Source organism: Neophocaena asiaeorientalis, unplaced genomic scaffold, assembly GCF_003031525.2.
Source record: "Neophocaena asiaeorientalis asiaeorientalis breed wild unplaced genomic scaffold, Neophocaena_asiaeorientalis_V1.1 scaffold217, whole genome shotgun sequence".
NCBI classification, from domain to species: domain Eukaryota; kingdom Metazoa; phylum Chordata; class Mammalia; order Artiodactyla; family Phocoenidae; genus Neophocaena; species Neophocaena asiaeorientalis.
The window spans coordinates 1,468,176-1,488,174 of NW_020172293.1; the positions used below are offsets into that span (position 1 = coordinate 1,468,176).

General features: G+C 37.1%; 1 protein-coding gene across 1 annotated transcript in view; it reads right to left on the reverse strand.

The window, feature by feature from the left end:
• MYO3A (myosin IIIA) overlaps window positions 1-19,999 on the reverse strand; it is a 182,192-nt gene that overhangs the window by 58,291 nt on the left and 103,902 nt on the right. Inside the window, exons 18-21 of the mRNA XM_024765514.1 lie at window positions 19,176-19,302; window positions 15,279-15,489; window positions 13,061-13,208; window positions 642-795 (exon numbers count right to left, since the gene is read on the reverse strand). Coding sequence (XP_024621282.1) covers window positions 642-795; window positions 13,061-13,208; window positions 15,279-15,489; window positions 19,176-19,302 — 640 coding nt within the window. The remainder of the gene's footprint in view (window positions 1-641; window positions 796-13,060; window positions 13,209-15,278; window positions 15,490-19,175; window positions 19,303-19,999) is intronic.

Below are 19,999 nucleotides of genomic sequence, written 5' to 3' on the forward strand. Positions count from 1 at the left end.
TTTTTTATAAGAAGAGCTATAGGTTGTTATTGATTACATAGGAAACACAATAGGATCATACAGGCATGTCTACAACAGTTTTACCAGCACAAGTTCTCTGTTATTTCATGTCCTAGAAGTTACATTTTAACATCAAAATCAAGGGACTAGTATGAAATGATTTCCCCACCACGTTGGGGTTATTTTCTTTTCCATCTAGTATCGTCCAACTAGAGGAGAGAATAGGCAATCAGTGAGTCAGATAAATGACAAGAACATCACAGATGAATTTATTTCCTCCCTGTTAGGTATCTCATTTCCAATTCTGGAGCTGTCCTTTTGCCCTGTCCTCCGATTTCTAGTTTTGGGCTGGATAATTACTAAGGTCATTTTTAACATAAAATCCTATGATTGGGGCTCTACCATAATATAAGGAGAAGTCCAATACTGAAACTTGTTTAATTCATCACTAAATATTTCACCCTATTATAAACATTCACTGGTCTAGGTATTAGATCCAAAGCCTATTCCCCAAAGTTAGGTATGCAGGCTTTGTCACAGCAATACTCTACTAGATATTTAAAAACATTTTTTTAAGTCATTCATAACTACATGACCGTATTACATGAAAACTATGTAGACATACTGAATTTAAAACTCACCTACAAGAGTTTGGTCGGTGGCCTTGGGAAATCTACACTCTTCATCGAGGAGGGACAGTAAACCCATTGGCTTCTGCAGAAACATATCTAGGAGAGGCCGGTTATCTTCGTATTCAATAACTCTAGCATCCACATCTTCATTTATGTATTCATTCTATAACGGGACATGATATGTATAGAAACACTTAAAATTTTGTGAACAATATGTAACTTGGCAGCAATTACCTAAAATTCTACTTTACACATATGATAAAAAATTACTCCCTATGACCTTGCCCTTAAACTGAGGGTATCATTTTATTTCTCTCTCCCCAGAAGTGCCAGTTCATTAAAGTTAGCACTGATGATACTCAGGGTAGTAATAAAAAGTTTCTAGCTTCTATACTAGAATTACAGGCATCTCAAGTTTTCCAGATGCAGGAGACTATGTTGTTAATGAGCAGTAATAAAATCATGTTCCAGAATTGATAGAATATTAATGAGGTATATTTTAGGGTTACACTTCCCCCAATTTAAGCCTTTTATCTGAATTCAGAAATGCTGGATCTCTCAAGAACATAGTTTTTCAGTCATGATGACATTTACATTGTTTGGGGTGAACGGCTGTGGGTCACAGGAACAACCAATGGCTGGAGAACCAAGAACACGTAGGTTCCCATCTGGGCTCTGCCACTTGACGAGCCATAGAGTCCTTTGGAATTTTCTTACTCTTTAAACTTCTGTTTTTTTCATCTACTAAACAGAAGTAACAATCTCAATCTAACAAAGTAATAATATCTGGTAATCATTTGTGGTGGAGTATAATATAAAATCCATAAAATAAAAACAATAATTACTGTAAGATGTTGGTACCAGCACAACATAGATACTGATAATCTATTTTACAAAAAGGACAAGAAGAATTGTGCTGTAGCTTTGCTTCTATGACTTTTGCCTTCATACTGGGTCCCCCTCACCCCCAGTGCTGCAATGTGTAAAAGACAGGACACAGACGACCTCTGAACTCGGACTTGTAGTGATGCTTACATGGAGGGTTCCCCCCACTTTCTCAGGTGATAAAGCAACTACTGGGGAAGTGTATCAAATAATTACTGACTGGGGAAGAATGCCCTGCACCATTCACAAACAAAAGTTACAGGCTACTTTCATTACCATTTTAATATATTCTTTAATTCATTAAATATTTTCATTGAACACCTTATAATAAGGCACTGTGATGGGTGATAAAAAGATGTTTAAAACAAACTCTCTGTCCTCAGTGGATTTAAGATAAAATTTGAGTGATTAGCTTTGTAAATAAATACCCAAAATGCAAAGTAACACAGGATAGATAAATGCTAGGTAAAATGTACTACAGGAGTTCAGAGAAAGAGAATTTATTTCTGGGATCTTCATGGATGAATTTAGCCAATGGCAGGTGGGGCATTTCATAAGCCAAAGTTTTAATCTCTGCTTTTGGGGCCTTATAAAATTGAAATCACAGTCAAGAGTGTCACCAGGAAAAAAAGTAAGTGTATATTTTTAAATAAAACAAAATCTAATATGTAAAAATGAGGCAGAACCCACTGGTCTAAAAGTTAGATCACCTGAAAGACATTCAGTTTACCCAGTACAAAAAATGGAAACAATGTTTGAAGTTTCACAGCTTTTTCACTTGAAGGTAACTTTGGGAGATGTACACAGACCTAGAACTACGTGACTGTCAGACACATTATGCTGACAGCATAGTATAGCTTAAATGGCAACTGCAAAGTTCAAAAGAGGTTTTGTGTATTTTCTATGGAAAGCGTTCAAGGTTAGGGTCTAAATCAATGCATTTGTCACTTCTATTTGCCTGTGTCAAAATCCGCTGAGTGCTTCGGTGGCAGGTCATACAGAGCAGAGTAACTTGGAAAACAATGGGCTTAGACCTTTAAGATACTTGTTAGCATCTCCAGGCAAACCAATGGAGAAAAAATGCTGTTACTCAGGATTCACAAAGCACTCACTTTTAGTAGTTATCATGCCTAAAACAACATATTATGTATTTTTATGGCCGTAATGATTTCAAAATGTTCAGTTGTTTTAAGTATATGTGGAGAAATGTAGCTCATGTAACTACTCAGAAAGTCCTCTGCTATGCCCTGTACATTAAACAAATACATTTAAAGCAGATGAGTAGTTAACTACAGTAAAGCTGAGCTGTCTAACATATATAATCCCTACTCTGTTGAGATGCTCCCAATCCCCTTTTGAAAAAGGGATCATTTTAAGTATGCATCAAGGAGAGAGGAAGTGAGAAGCCGTGGGTGTTAGAAAACCTCATGCCTGAAACAAGATCTCCTTGTTCTGCATTGAACTTTGAGTGTGAGGCGTGGAAGGACATAGCAGTAAGAAAGCCTATGGAAGATGCATCCACAGCTATGGCCTCAACAACAAGCTTAAATACTTTGGGCCAAAGTGTCACCCCAGGAGGGATTTGAGATTACTACCTTGAGTCCTCAGACTCACACAGCAGCGTGGGAGGGTGGCCACCACAAACTGATAGGGCTGCAAGCTTCCACATGCTCCTAAGGCAGGTGAAAATGCAAGCGTGGACTGCTCAGCATGGATCACCAACACAGTAAAGGCTCCACGCGTATCACTCAGGTCTCACCCCCTCAGAGAGCCCCTTCCCCGTCTCCTGGTCTGATCCAGCAATACCCATTCCTCCACTGGTCACTTTCTATCCCTGCCCTGTCCCAGCCACCATGCTTTAAATTATTTCACAGTATTTCTAGCATTTTCACTTATCCTCCCTCTCTCTCATTAGAATGAAAACTCCATGAGGACACGAACTTTTATTCGTAAAAGTTTCTATGATACTGTACCCTTTTCCTCTGACTCTAGGGAGACTTGGGTGTGTTAAATAAATTACAAATAAATGAATGAAGCTCTGAGTGACTTTCCTGGGAAATTATCTTCTTTCTCCTCCCCCAGCTTTATTGAAATAGAATCGACACAGAACACTGTGTAAGTTTTAGGTGTACAATGTCTTGATTTGATACACTTATATACTGAAAAATGATGACCACCACAGAGTTAGCTAACAACTCCATCCCACCACATAATTACTTTTTTTTTTTTTTTTTTTGGTGAGAACATTTAAGATCTATTCTCTTAGGAACTTACAAGTATACACAGTATATAGGCAGCCTAGCAGACTGCATCATCACGTAAAGGATAAACAGGTCTTACCTATCCCCCCAAAGCACCACGTTATCATTTTACTGTTGGAGAATATGTTTTTACTACCATCTGGTAGTTTGGGCTAAGTCTGAAGTTTCAAAAAGAGCTTCCTGAAATCAAGGTTTCAATCAAGGAGTTTGGCTTACATGGTATCTTCTTTCATGCAAGATGGGTATATGCAGTAACAGGGCATACTGAAGTCTTACACTGAACCTGCACCTGGGAAATGAAGTCACATCCTTCTCATGTAGGTAAGTCCATTACCTGACACTGCTCCACAGTTTTAGGTATTTTAGAATCTGGAAATATTTTAACAGTTGGTTTAGAGGATCCTCAATATTTATTCTCCTGTGTTTCCTGTTTCAAGTCATAAATCACTATCTCTTATTTTTATAAGTTTAGTCCACTTTTTTTTTTTTTTTTTTTTTAGTCCACTTTTTTAATGATTCTCTGCTTCAAGTCATGGGAGAAGAATGAATGGGATTTATATCAGATGGTATTTGCAGTTCACCTAGGTTTGTGGCACCGTCTCTGTGTAGATCGTTGCAGACAATGCTACATAATGAAATTCCTTGAACATTTGTGGAGCACCTGCCATGTGTATATTTAGGGGCAGGTGGGACTGGGGAAGGTAGAAATAAAGATGAAAAAGGTAGAGTTCCTGCCCTTTAGAGCGTAGCAAGAATGCTCTCTGCCTTTCCATTCCAACCTTTAAGTTACATCCTAGGATTTCTTTGCTTTTGCTATATTCTCTTTTTCAGTTGTTCCATCTCCTAGGTCTATATCCTTCCTGTTTGGTGGTCTCTAAGCTCTCCAGCTGTCAGTCTCTGTCACCACTGCCACCTGCCTCAGTGTTACTGTTCTCTCCAGTCTCCTTCCTTCCAGACTTACATTGATTTTCCTTGGCCTTTCATGTGAAAATACTGTCTCTCTCTCTTTTTCCTCCCCTTCTTCCCCTCTCCCTTCTTCCTTCTTTCTTTCTTCAACTAGATGGAGCACGTTTTCTTCTGTACAAGAGAATACTTTGTAAGTTCCTTGTTTCTTCTGAACTTCGCTTATTTGTTTGTTCGTGAGAATATCCTGGATGGGTATCAGAAGACCCAGATTCCGGCCCTGGCTTTGTTTAACCAGCCTGGAACGTTGGGCAAGTCACAGGGAGTCATTTGTATCTATGAAATATAAATGATCTATTTAGGTTTCTTCTGGTTCTAACATTTCAGAATGCCAAAACTGCCTGCCTGTGTTGTGAAACTTAATGAATAAATGAATAAACGTTCTGTTGACAGAACATTTACAAGGGGGAAGAAGCCACGTACACATTTATGCCCTGATGCCTGTCTTTTAGTAAAAGAATTCCTACTCACCAACTTCTCATGTGAGTGTACACACTCATGAAAATACTGCCCGCGTGGAAAGAAACCATTGAGAAGTTACTCACTCTAAGAGAAAGGCTTTATAGGTTGAAAATCTAGGATTTAGGGTGTTATCAGTACTCGAGGTGCACTGAGTATGTTTATTGTAGTGAAAAAAGAAATTTTGCCACTTTTTATCTTGGAATAATTTCAAACTAACAGAAAAGGGGCAAGAACAGTACAAAGAATTCCCGTGTACCTTTTACCCAAATTCCCCGATCCCTAGCATTTTACTGCATTTGCTTTATCATTTGCTCTCTTTCTATATATACATATTATTTTTAGTAATAACATTTTACTGAAGTAGCTAAGTATTAAAAAAAAAACTAAAAATGAAGAAAGCACAGTGGTAAATATGCATGCTGTAAAAATCTAAACTTTTGATGTTAAGTAAAATTTATGATTGGAAATCTATTTCTTTCGGTATTTTCTATTCAAAGCTGATATCAATGGTCTCGTTCATTTTTACGTTAATAGCAAGCCAAAGAGAATGTTGATCATCATTCATTTGAAATGACATAGGTCACTAATTCAGAATTTGACAAGTAAACTAATGAGAAAGTATTTTGCATAATTCCTAATAAAATATACATGTTATATTTTACATATATTTAAGAACTTTGGAGAAAGGAGATTTAGATGATGCTCTCTAGGAAAGTTGCCTTTTTCAGAAAAAGAGATATATACATTTTGAGATGAAAAGTTTCATCCAGTCACTTTTTGTATGTGGTACCTAACCTTGAAAAGTCTTTAAAAGCCATAAAGGATTTTACAAATTTATAGACAGGTATTGGTTTAGGATAAGGAGGAATTTCAGTTAGGAATTCAGACAACATGTAGTTTCCTGTACGCCGAGATCTCTTTCACCTTAAACTATTTTTGCGTTACTGTCATGTCTATGTCTTTACCAAAAAATTTTATTTCAGTTTGTCAATACTATGTTCTAACCTTACATGTAGAAAACTATAGTAACTGTATATGGATTGATGCTCCTATAGCAACCGTATACGGATTGATGCTCCTATAGTAACCGTATACGGATTGATGCTCCTATAGTAACCGTATACGGATTGATGCTCCTATAGTAACCGTACACGGACTGATGCTCCTATAGTAACCGTACACGGATTGATGCTCCTATAGTAACCGTATACGGATTGATGCTCCTATAGTAACCGTACACGGATTGATGCTCCTATAGTAACCGTATACGGACTGATGCTCCTATAGTAACCGTACACGGACTGATGCTCCTATAGTAACCGTACACGGATTGATGCTCCTATAGTAACCGTACACGGACTGATGCTCCTATAGTAACCGTACACGGATTGATGCTCCTATAGTAACCGTACACGGACTGATGCTCCTATAGTAACCGTACACGGATTGATGCTCCTATAGTAACCGTACACGGACTGATGCTCCTATAGTAACCGTATACGGATTGATGCTCCTATAGTAACCGTATACGGACTGATGCTCCTATAGTAACTGTATACGGATTGATGCTCCTATAGTAACTGTATATGATTGATGCTCCTATAGTAACCGTATAAGGACTGATGCTCCTATAGTAACTGTATACGGATTGATGCTCCTATAGAAACCGTATACGGATTGATGCTCCTATAGTGACTGTATATGATTGATGCTCCTATAGTAACTGTACACGGACTGATGCTCCTATAGTAACCGTATACGGATTGATGCTCCTATAGTAACCGTTTACGGATTGATGCTCCTATAGTAACTGTATACGGATTGATGCTCCTATAGTAACTGTATACGGATGGATGCTCCTCACTGTATACTTCACTCAAAATTATTTTTAATCATAATTAAAAGATTTTTAAAAATATTATCAAATTGTCAAAATAAGTACCACAAATCCCCACATCACATTCAGGGTGTTGGCCAACTTTGCTGATAGAAAAGCAGACTGAGTGCAGCATGGGTGTTGAGAGAGGGACAGGGAGGACCCAGGAGGCCAGGAGGCTGCCTGCGGGAGCCAGAGAGGGAGAGTGGCCTGCTCACAGCCAGGAGATGCTGCAGGGATGTGCCACGTGTATCTACTCATTTGGGTACCAGCTTTCATATTCACTTAGTAGGTGCGAAGTTTAAGGAACATTTGTGTGTGATCTCAAACAGTAGCCTAAAACTTGGCCAAGCATTTATAAAGGAAGATTTATTGCATACCAAGGGTTTCTTAAATGTACAGCTGTCTTAATGCTTAAGGAAAATGCCTGTAAAATTGCCTTTATCCCTTGGAGAGCTCACATAAGACAAATGCCACCACCATCACACACATATGGCGCGTGCAATAGGGAAGAAAGCTGGATATAAGATAAAAATTCACACTTTGCAAGCAAAACAATTTGAAGACATTTATAAGGGGTTTGTTTCGAATTACCCACATATTTTCTTACCAGATGACTGATTCTTTTTACTTTATGATGATAAAAAACGTTGCAAGGATAGATACTATGTAATTGAACGAATCTTTGTTCTTTGTAATTGCCACAAATTATGTGTTGGAGCCCACATTCAAATCCTCAAAAGCTTTAAACTTTAGGATATGAACAGCTGGAGATAAAATTCATACACATCAGCTTCTGCGAGAAGCTAGAGACATAATTGCAGTTATTGTTTCCATTACGTGCTGTAAATAGCTTCCTGCTTATAAAATGACTCCTGACTTTTAATTTTAAACCCATGAGTGCATATATAAATTATATATGTATATATATGTATATATATGTATGCTTATCTTTTAGCAAAACAAATATTAATAGCTCATTTTAAAAACAAACTTTAGGGACTTCCCTGGTGGTGCAGTGGTTAAGAATCCGCCTGCCAATGCAGGGGACACGGGTTCGAGCCCTGGTCTGGGAAGATCCCACATGCGGCGGAGCAACTAAGCCCGTGCACCACAACTACTGAGCCTGTGCTCTAGAGCCTGCGAGCCACAACTACTGAGCCTGTGTGCCACAACTACTGAAGCCTGTGCGCCTAGAGCTGGTGCTCTGCAACAAGAGAAGACACCACAATGAAAAGCCTGCATGCCGCAACTAGAAAAATGCCCTCGCGCAGCAATGAAGACTCAATACAGCCAAAAAAAAACCAAAAAAAACTTTAGTTCAGTTAACAGTCAGAAAAATGTGCTGCACTAATGGATCAGAAAGCTTATCCTAGGTATAGATGGGCATATGAGGAAGTAGAGTGAATCTTCAGGATTCTAGAGCAATGCTTTGTAGTATCATACATGAGTTCTGGGCCTAAAGAACAATGGCATTTATTCCAATTCAAACTCATGCCCATGGGGGACTAATCCATGGTTGTGTTCATTGAGCTCCCTTTCATATGGAAGAAAACCAGAAAATAAGCAAAAACAAACCCAACAAAAGCAAAGTCTTGGCTACAAATTACCATGGAGATTCAGTGTGAGGGCTATTTCGAAAAGATGCCTCCCTTATTAGAAATGCGATGGCTTGTTTGCTGCTCTTTGAGCTGCTAATTAATAGCTTTTTGAAAAATATGGAAGTAAACAATGTGCATAAAATAATGCTCTACAAATCAAATAGGGAAGGCTGAAATATGAATACTCTATTTGTGGAATTAATAAAGTTGACAGAAAAGTATACACTTTTCAGTTGCAACTTATTTAGCAGAGTTTGATTGAGTCTTGAATTTTAAAAGATTACAACCATATTCCTCATCACCTATTTGCAGGGGAGGGGACCTAGATTATTATCTAACTTTCAAACTACTGTTTTCAGACATAAATTGTTCCTTTAAATTTTATTAAAGTCAAATGGTTCTTCTAGTGCTGTAAAAGTATGGAAGCTTCCAATGTTATATTAAAATATTAGCTTCAAATGAAATATCAAACCAGACAATTTTCAGGAGCTATATATTATACACATTAGAAAAACAATACTACTCTAGACCTACTGTCTTAGACATTCTAAATATCTAGATAGTAAGGAGAAAAAAGATACAAGTTCTGGATGCTCTGGGTTGTGGGTTGAGATTACGAGGAATATAATTTATGTCCATAGAAATGTAGGTTTTGAGAAGAAAAGAGGCATAGCTGCCAGTGAGTTAAAAATGAGGTTCCCAGGGACTTCCCTGGCGGCCCAGTGGAAAAGACTCCACACTCCCAATGCAGGGGGCCCGCGTTCGATCCCTGGTCAGGGAATTAGATCATGCATGCTGCAACTAAGAATTTGCATGCCACAACTAAGGAGCCTGCATGCCGCAACTAAGACTGCGTGCAACCAAATAAATAAATAATTTTTTTTAAAATGAGGTTCCCAGACTTAGGAATATGTTTCAAAAGGTATACAAATGGGGGGGGGGACCTTGAAGATGGCGGAAGAGTAAGACGCGGAGATCGCCTTCCTCCCCACGGATACACCAGAAATACATCCACACGTGGAACAAAAAAAAAAAAAAAAAGGTATACAATGGTTAGTCGGAGGCAACCATTCTGAGAAACAAAACTATCCACTCAACAAACTATGGATTAGGTCACTGTCATAAAGTCTTTCACTAAACATGTTTTACTATAGTCTATTGATTATTGTTTTAATAGAAATTAATAGGAAAATGATATTCAAAATACCTTCATAACCAACTTTACTGTACATCACATGCAAACAGAACTGGGGCAAAAACAGGAAACGCCTTTAGCTAAACTTTATGTCCCAATGCTGTAGGACTGACGATAAAGATACTATTTGTTGATTAAAGCAGAACCAGAAGTGGTTTCATCTGTGTAGATGCTACCCAAGGCTTGTGTCTTGCTCAGATTGGATAGATCATTTGTATGTCCATGAAACTGAGAACATTATGTCTTCCTGATAAGCAATAACAGCTTTACTAAGCGAAGGAGCTCTTAGGTCAAACCTATGATTACATTTGACCAGAAGAAGTGTGACCATGATTTTAACTAATTATTTGGCTTAAGTAGCTGTTTCTTATGTATAGAAATTGGTGTAAATGTGCTCTCTTTATCTGTGGTAGCTAATACATACAGCTACATAAGCATTTCTCAGTTACAATTTTTGCTTTCGCACGTAAGTGACAGAGTGAAAGAAAAAGAAACCCAAACAGGTGCACACACAGGTTAAAATCAACAGAATCTCTGACTACCCCTGTGTCCACCAGATCACAGATTCACTGACCTGATCACTCAGTTGCCAATGCTTGGTCCGTAAGATTATGAAGTAGGGATGCTTGGGTCGTTACCCTAGGAAGGCAATCGAAAGGACTGGGAATGGCCTTAATTCCTCAGAGTGCTTTGCATAATCTTGGATCCTAGTTACATTTTTAATTTGTTGGGGCAATTTTGACTTGGTTTTGTCTTGAAAGCCTCTCAAGGATATTTTTAAAGGAGTCACATTAGAGTAGTTTCATTTGTAGCAAGCCCAAAGACAAAACAATTAAGAGCATTAGGAGGATGAATGAAATTCAAGGCTATCAATCAAAGTGAACTGTAAACTACAATTTTATAAAAAAGTGAAAAGCAAATAATTATTGAAAGATATGTACACGGGTTTAAAGGGTAGTTCCAATAAAATCAGGTTCTAACCTCAACCCCCCAAAGAGAAGAATAATAGAAGTCTGCTAACACAAGCTGTTAATTAATTAATCACATGGGGAAATACACAAAGACGCACCTGGTCCCATGAAGCAAGTAATCCTAATAGATCCCTATCAAAAAGTCCAAACCAAAAAAAATTTACTTATTTCAATTTCTGGTTAGAATGGATTCTGTGAACACTGTGAGTCATTAAAGCAAGATGACACTGATTAATAAATATTCATTGAGCATTTGCTATATGTCAGGCTCTGAAGATACAAAAAGAATTAATACACAATCCCACAATCCTTGACCTCAAGGAGTCTTCAGCCTAGTGAGAGAGAGCAAAAACGGGAACTAAACACTGTGATGTCAAATGTCAAATGTTTTTACTGGACCATAGGGGAGGGAGGAGTGAGAATAAGTCTCACTGATTTTTTGGATTTCAGAAATGAGAAATGAAATGTAACATAACATTTTTGGCTTGAGTAAGCTGGTGGACAGAGATGTCATTCTCTAAGAAAGAATGTAAGTGGGAGGGAAAGATGATGGGTTCAATTCTGGATAAAGTTCTGGAAGCTGTCCTAATCAGGGGAGGTTTAGAGAGAGGCATGGGCTGGAGGTGAGGACTGAAGCATCCCTAGCATTTAGGGAGTAGTTGAAATATTGGAAATAGATTCTTTCCTAGTGAATATAAGATGAGGTCAAAAATGGAAGCCACTGGGAGCTCGCATTTAGGGCAGTAATTGGCTGCACATTGGAAGAGACTGGGAACCTTTGAAAAATAGTGATAGCTAGGTCTCATTCGACGATATCTGACTTAATGGGTCTGGGATAGGATCTGAGCACTGGGATTTTACCCAAGTGATTCAAATATGTAGCCAGGGTTAAGAACCACGGATTTATGGGCTGGTGCAGGAAGAGTAAAGGAGGAACCCATCAGAGAGCAAGAGAAACAGAAAGCGTGTTAGGGATGACAAAAGAGGGATTTTCCAGAAACAGGAATCTGTCAACAGGGTTGACAATAATAATGTGGAGACTAAAATGTTTCTGATACTAATGAGTGATGAGATTAAGAAGGGCCCTTCCAGTAGCCAGATACTACGGACTCAATGTACCCAGGCGGGTACATTACAGTGAAGGTTGAATATGTTTTCAAGGAGCCTGGCTATGAAGAGAAGGGGGAGGGCTATGGCTGCAGACATAGCAGGCTGGAGAAGGGCTCTGTTTTTAAAGACTTTAAAGGATTTCATCATATAACTAGGCCAAAGGATGGCGCTACTGGAGAGGAGTGGAGAAGGGGTAGAGGGAGAGGGTGAGAGAATGAGTATGGGATGAACAAGAATCTGGGGTAGATGAGAGCTGTGCAAACACAGATAAAATCTTAAATTTATGTCCCTTTTTTGACCTAAGAAATGTCACAATCCAAACATTTTTTGTGCAACCACTGTTTTCAAGATGCGATCTCAAAGTAAATTTGCAATAAGGCTAAATATTTTGAAGCAAAAGAGGTTCATCATGTACCTCTAATTTATCTCAAATTTAAACAAAAACCTCAGTTTTAATCAGTAAACACAAAACAATTTAATATTATTTAAAGGAGAAATAGCACACTAAATGATATAAAATACTACTATTTCTTTTAGACTTGATTAACTAAATAATTTTAACACTAACGTTTTGCCAAATGCAATGCAAGTGAGTTTCTGACTTTTGAAGCTGAATCATTATGACACATTGTACTGTGACAAAATTACCGTTTCATGGCATTTACATCAAATCCATTATCTTGCATTCCGCTGCCTAGCAACTGGAATTCTGAAGTTTAATGCATTTTAGATGGATATTTACATTTCAAACAGAATTTCAGCTATGCAGTCTACAGAAAGAAAGAGCTAGACACATCTGCTTAAATTTCCAAAGGAAACTTCTTTGTTTGCAAGGACTCAGACGTGCTAAGTTTTGGAGACGAGTCCAGTGATTTTTGGTGGAGTACACTCAGCATCACGTATCAAGACACTAAATTCATACCAGCTTTTTGGCTTGTTTTTGTTTTTATAATGAGCATGGAGAAAAGGAAACCTTTTTTTGGTCTTTATTAAATGTTTCAGGCTTTAAATCTATGATTTAGATCCTGCTTCGTAGTACAATTCTCCACAGAACACACACACTGCATGCATCTATACTATATATAACAAAGCACCTCAACTTACCTGTTCCCAGGCGAACACATGTTGATTGAAATAAAACTGAATTTGTTCATTTGCAATGTTAATGCACAGCTGCTCAAAGGAGTTTTTTTTGAAATTTTCAAAGCCAAATATATCCAGAATGCCAATGCTTAGCTCATCATCATTCCCACTGGAAGATTGAAGAGGCATTATTTTGAGTTCTTATTTATTTTCTTAGGAGGTAATTCAAAGCAGGGTATCTCAGCGTCACTTTTGTGATTTAGCTAAGAAACTACTACCAGGACATAGAGTGAAAATTTTTTCTTTCTTTTTTTTTAAAAATTTTTTTAACATCTTTATTGGAGTATAATTGCTTTACAATGGTGTGTTAGTTTCTGCTGTATAACAAAGTGAATCACCTATATATATACATATATCTCCATATTTCCTCCCTCTTGCGTCTCCCTCCCACCCTCCCTATCCCACCCCTCTAGGTGGTCACAAAGCACCAAGCTGATCTCCCTATGCTATGTGGCTGCTTCCCACTAGCTATCTATTTTACATTTGGTAGTGTATATATGTCCGTGCGAAAATTTTCTTAATTGAAAATGTTTCCCTCCACAGAACATTAACTAGGTAGCATTCATGTTAATATGTAGACAGTATAATATTTTCCTTGTACTACAGAAACTACTCCTAGAGTCATGAATCACAGGGAAAACCTAGCCAGCGCTCAGAATATAGTATGAATGTGTTCAGTAAAAACCATACCAGAAAAGCAAAAATTCAGTGAAAGGGTATTTAGTCTCTCATTTTAGGACAATTAAAACAACCTGCTAAAGATATTTTACTTATTTTAAAGAACTGTTATTTGGTTTTTAATTATCCACTCATAATTTTTAATATGGGATGAACAGTAACCTGGAGAAAGATATAAATATATATTAATTTATATCATAATGAAATAATTTAAAATACAATTCAATACTATTTCACAATTCAATATTCCAGATGCAACTTTGCCCTGCTCCTCCACAATGGTTACCTCTGTTCACTAATTTTGAGGGAGAGAGACTTAAGAACGTTATTCCTCGATGTTCTTAACTCTCTTGGATAGTCTAAATGATACTATGGTGTGGTGTGTATTTTAGTGGAAAAATAACAGTGAATTACACCCCTGAAATGTATATGAAATGGTCTTTTATGCTTAGTAAGCAAGTGTGAAAGAGGTGATCTTAAGGTAGGAATCCACCATATTTTTACATACCAATTTCTAAAGATTATATAATTTATAGGAGAACACAGCTTTGGATGTAAATGTAAGGATATATCTCGGCACAATCCCTGGTGTACAGAGGGCACTCAGTGGTGGCTGCGATTTCAGATAAGGCACTAGACAGGCTGGAGACTTAAGCTGCATTTTGCATCTGTTATGGTCAGATAACACTACTGTTCACATCTTGCTCTATCACTTATTAGCTATCTACAGCATTTCTTAACCAAATTTCATTGAAGATCAGAGTTAAACTATGAAAAGAAAGTTTTCCTTTGCCTTGAAATTTTAATTCAATCCCTCAAAACAAAGACAAAGAACTGCTGAATAGACATTCTCTGCAAGTATAAAATGGTATATGCTTCACAGTACACCTTCTAATTAAAAGCACATATAAATTGACAGTAAGAAGTCACATTAAAAAATCACTTTCGGGCTTCCCTGGTGGCGCAGTGGTTGAGAATCCGCCTGCCAATGCAGGGGACACGGGTTCAAGCCCTGGTCTGGGAAGATCCCACGTGCCGCGGAGCAACTAGGCCCGTGAGCCACAACTACTGAGCCTGCGCGTCTGGAGCCTGTGCTCCGCAACAAGAGGGGCCGCGATAGTGAGAGGCACACGCACCGCGATGAAGAGTGGCGCCCACTTGCCACAACTAGAGGAAGCCCTCGCACGGAAACAAAGACCAAACGCTGCCAAAATAAATAAATTAATTAATAATTTAAAAAAAAAAAAAATCACTTTCTATTATGTTTATTCATGTTGCTACAGTTTCTGTGTCCCAGCAGTTTTAAAGTTTTATAGCTACCTGATGCAATGAAGTGGCACCATTAGTAAATAAAGCAGAGCTTAAACTAGAAACAAAAGTTTAATAATTAAACGACACCAATTAGAAACATTTTCAAAGGGACTCACAGACAAATCAGTAAATTAGAAAACAGATTTACATCACCTGACGTCTGGGGAACAAGTTCTATAAAGTTTTTTACCTGGGTGATGCGTTGTGCTTCAATAAGCTGTTAATGCAATTGACTATCCAACTAAACAGGCGTCCATATAAAGTTTTCGCTGTCGCATCCCTGACGTCAGTAGCTTTCTCTACAGTATTGGGTCGTATGATGGTTTCTCCTCTAGTGACCACGCAGTGGGAGGTGAGAGCTTCTTGTAGCTCATCTGCTTGAATGCAAAGCAAAGAAGCAGCTACAAATAAATAAACATGTGTTGTTAGAAGATATGATGACAATGATGTCGTTTCCCAGAGAATGAAAATGTCTTAATTCACCTTCTTCAAATGACATGAAATAAACATGTGAAGGTTTTATAATATAAAAAGAATATCCTATTCAATAGGAGCCCTGTGCTTCTTCTAGATCATCTTTCTCCGCTAATCTCGACTGGTCAGCTATAGGCTGTTGTATAATACAGCACAACCCAAACTGAGCTGGCTGATAGAGTGACCTTCCACACAAACCAGTGGTTGTTTAGGTGATGCCAAACAAAATTTCACTGAATTATGTTAAAATATTTAAAAACATAATGAACAGTTCTGCTATCATTTGGATGCCACTATTACAGACACATTTTCAAAACATGGAAATTAATTGTAAAGTTACCTAGACTTCAGGGATATACCCAAACAAATGCATTTTAAGTAACTTCTGCAAGATGGAAACAAACGAGCATAAAACGTCTTGACATTCATATACTTTTTAATCATACTACTATTTTTCAGTTATATATGTCAATGACTAAAGTTTGTTAAAACTTATTGCCCGAACAAATATTTAATTAAATATCACAGGTAATTTTAACTCAGTGAACAAAACTCATTGTTGAGTATAATAAACATCCTTAACCCAAACTATTACAGGACAGACAGGCTGGTTTCTCAAATCAGTCGTTCTCCTTTTAAAATATTTTGAACATTTTAAATTTAGTTTTAGCACTTGGGACAAGATATTTCTTGGTTATGTTGCTAAAATTGTTGAACCTTATTTAAACAAAATATTTTTTCACAATGTAGAAGTAATATAAGCTTAATACACAAATCCTACCTTCAGAGAAAACATTCTGCGTTTCTTTCCTTCTAGGCATGTTTATTACCACTATTCTGCACATACATTTTATCTTAATAGCTTAAGCATTTCCCATCTTGTTGAATACTGTTTGTTGATATAATTTTAATTTGTCGCATAGTATTCTGACATATATAGTAACATATCAATTTTTAAATTGTTGCATATTTAGGTTGCTTCCATATATTCACAATTGTAAAGAATGCTAGGATGAATATTTTGGGCATGAATCTGTGCTTCTGTCTTATATCATTTTCTTAGCATAAACTGCCTAAATTCAGCAATTGGTTGAGTATATAAACACTTCTAAGCCTTTTGATATATTCTATTTAGCTGCTCTTCAAAAACTCTAAACCAACTGTACTCCTACCAGCCAAATGAAAGGTAAATAATTTCAACACACTTTCATGGACACCAGGGATTATTATTTTTAAAAAGAATGCTTTCTTCTTTCACTTTGACTCCTAGCAAAGCTGAATACTTTCTTCTTTGCATATTTTTATTAGTGATTTGTGGTTCTTACTTTGTAAACTGCCACATTTTCATTTTCTTATTTTGTAAACTGCCTATTTTTCATTGATATATTCATCTCTTCCTAATCAATTTATAAGAGTTTAAAGAGAATAATGCTTTGATATATATATTGCAAGTATTTTCCCTCATTTTTCATGTGCATTGCAATTTAATTTAGTTTCCATTTTTTGGTATGAAAGCTTTAATTTTTACGTTGTCAAATATCCACTTAAAAAATTATTTCTGCTCTTGGTTTTCTGCACATAAAGTCCTTCAAGTCTTTTCTCATCTCAGGATTATATAAATGCATTTTGTCCTGTACATTTATGTACGTATGTATTTATTTACTTATTTGCATTTAAATTGATAGACATTTGGCATACACTTTGGTATAGGGCGTATGAGAAGGATTCAAACTCCCCCTCCTCCAAATGGTCGGCCAGTTGCTTGTCCCTACAACACTGATTCCCTAGTGATTTGTAATGCCTTTCTGGTAATTCTACTTCGCTCTGTTTCTGAATAATGTCTCCTATTGACTGGTATGTCTATTTCTATTCCCCCGTTATTCATTAATTTGACATATATTTATTTATTGAACATCTACTACATGCCAGGTGTTTTACCTGGGGATACACTGCTAAGTAGAACTCCTTTTAAGACAAAGTTCTCATCTTGATGGTCTTTATCCAGAGGGAATGAGAAGCTAATCAAGAAGAACAAGTGGGAAGATAGAGGGGGAGAAGGCGAGGGACAAGGAGGATAGGAGAGGAAGGCTGAGAGACACCACGGATACATGTGCTAAGTGGTTCCTGAATGAACTGTGGAGGACAACCTGGAAAAGTTCAAGAATTAACGTGCAATGAACAACTGGGTGGTCACTTAGTGCAGGTGAGACATGATGTGTCTTAGATGAGAATAATGATGATGGAGAGAAAGACAAGAGGTCATATTTGGGAGAGAGTTTGGGGACAGAATGGACAAAACTGGTGCCTGATTGAAACCATGCACCTGTAAAATCATCTGGAAACATGGCCCTGGTTTGGAGATAATTCCTTGTGACTTTAATTACAAATCACTTTAATGTAAATTAGTAAAATTTCTATTTTCCATGAGTGCTTTAATTCGTTTTAACTATATTCATATTAACACTAACCTTCTGTGACCCATATGACTGTCTCCTGCTATACGGAAATGGGTTTCCAATCATCAAGATCATTTTTCAGTTCGGCAGTTTCAAAGTGTACTCATATTTACGACATAGCTCTATTGCAACTCATTCTGTTGGTTGCTGATAACTCTTGTAATTATGACCAGATGGTGAGGTTTGAATCTTATCATTGGCGCTTTCTGGCAATTCCTTCCACTTCTGATAACCTAATATCTTATGTGCCAATTAAGGTTTCCTTATATATGAAAAGCCAGAACAGGTTTCCAGGTACCTGCCAATCATTACATGCCAACCTCAGACGCTTGTTCTGCTGTGTTACCAAGCTGGTGGGATGGAGATGATGGGGATTTGGGGACAGATCCAGACCAGGGTGGCCCTCTGAAATTATCCTAAAACATCTCATTCTGTTCCTGAGTAAGTATAAATCAGAAAAAAATATATAAACAAAATTTTATAACATTATTTCCTAGGTTATGAATGAAACTTTAACAAATCTGGAATTGTGGAGGCATATGACAACGCTAAAAATAAAAATTAGGGTATATTCTAAATTAAAAAGCTTTGCCACTGGACGGTATCAGTGAGAAACCTTAAATTATTAAAATGATTCATCGAACTCTGCCAGTAAGAGAAAAGCTGATTTGAAGCAAATACTGTGATGTACTTTTCTTGCATAGAAAATGACTCCGAAATTAATCAAGCCAAGATGAATGCGTGTAAAAAATCCATCCAGTACGAAAATAAATATTCAGGTCTTTATTACTTATAAAATGATAACAGATGCCAAATTGTTATCACAATAACAACTTTAACTCTTTTTCAGATCAGTTTGCTAAATTTTAACTACGCTTTCTGTGTTTTTACATTGAAATGTAAATAGCTCCTAAAATAATCATGAAAGCCTAGCCTTTAGAAATGTTTTCTACAGTAATTAGTTAATTTGTAGCCATGAAGATCTGTTTTAAATAGTGGACTTTGAAAACTCCATTTGACACAAATTGAATCTGAGTATTCATTTTTAGGATTCCAAAAAAGTACAACTGCTTGAAGTTATCCCTATGTGACACTGTCAGTATGTCATCAGACTTTTTTTAGGAGTTCAGTTTTGAATGCAAGATAATAAAACTCACAGTTCTCCAGAGCTGCATGATTAGAAATGTGGCTCTTGTCAATCTGGTGTTCGGTTGCCACAGAAGAAAATTCAATGTTTCCAACGTTCAGGATTGCAGCCAGTATACTGTATACACTTCCAAGTTGCTGAAACACAGCACAGAAATGTTAGCATCATTCTCCCCTTGAGTACAGCAAGGCAGTGCCTGTGGCTGCTGACAGACTGGGGAAGAATCTTTAGGATCCAGCATAACAAGGTTATCCCACAGCCTATGATGTCAAACTAAGAGAAGTCAACTGGCTTCCCTGGTCCTCTCATTCTCTTCAAATCATCGATGTTGGCTGAATTATGGCATTCAAGAATTGTAACTTTTTATGTATGTTGAATGAAGACAACTAGGTATCAAATTATCATTTTTAAATTATTATCAAATGACTAACTAAAAGGGAATTTTATGCCCCTCCCATGCTGACTAAAACCAATTTTTAAAAATAAAGTGTTTCATAGAAATTCAACACTGTGTGATGCTTTAAATACTTTAAAATTTACTTCACAAATATTATTTGATCACAACTGAAGCCATAACTGATAATCCAAAGAAAATGTACTAGCTTGTGATTTTAGACTGTTATAAGAAATGTAAGCAAAATTAAAGCAGGAAAAAAAAAGGCATTCTCATCTTAGACAAAAGACTTGTGACTTTGTGCAAAGGGAAACAAATAAAATTCCTGTCACGACGTGATAAAAACTGCCTCTAAATGAGTTGACTCATAAAACTACTAATCATTTATCTTAAAACTGTGGCAGGGGCTTCCCTGGTGGCGCAGTGGTTGAGAGTCCGCC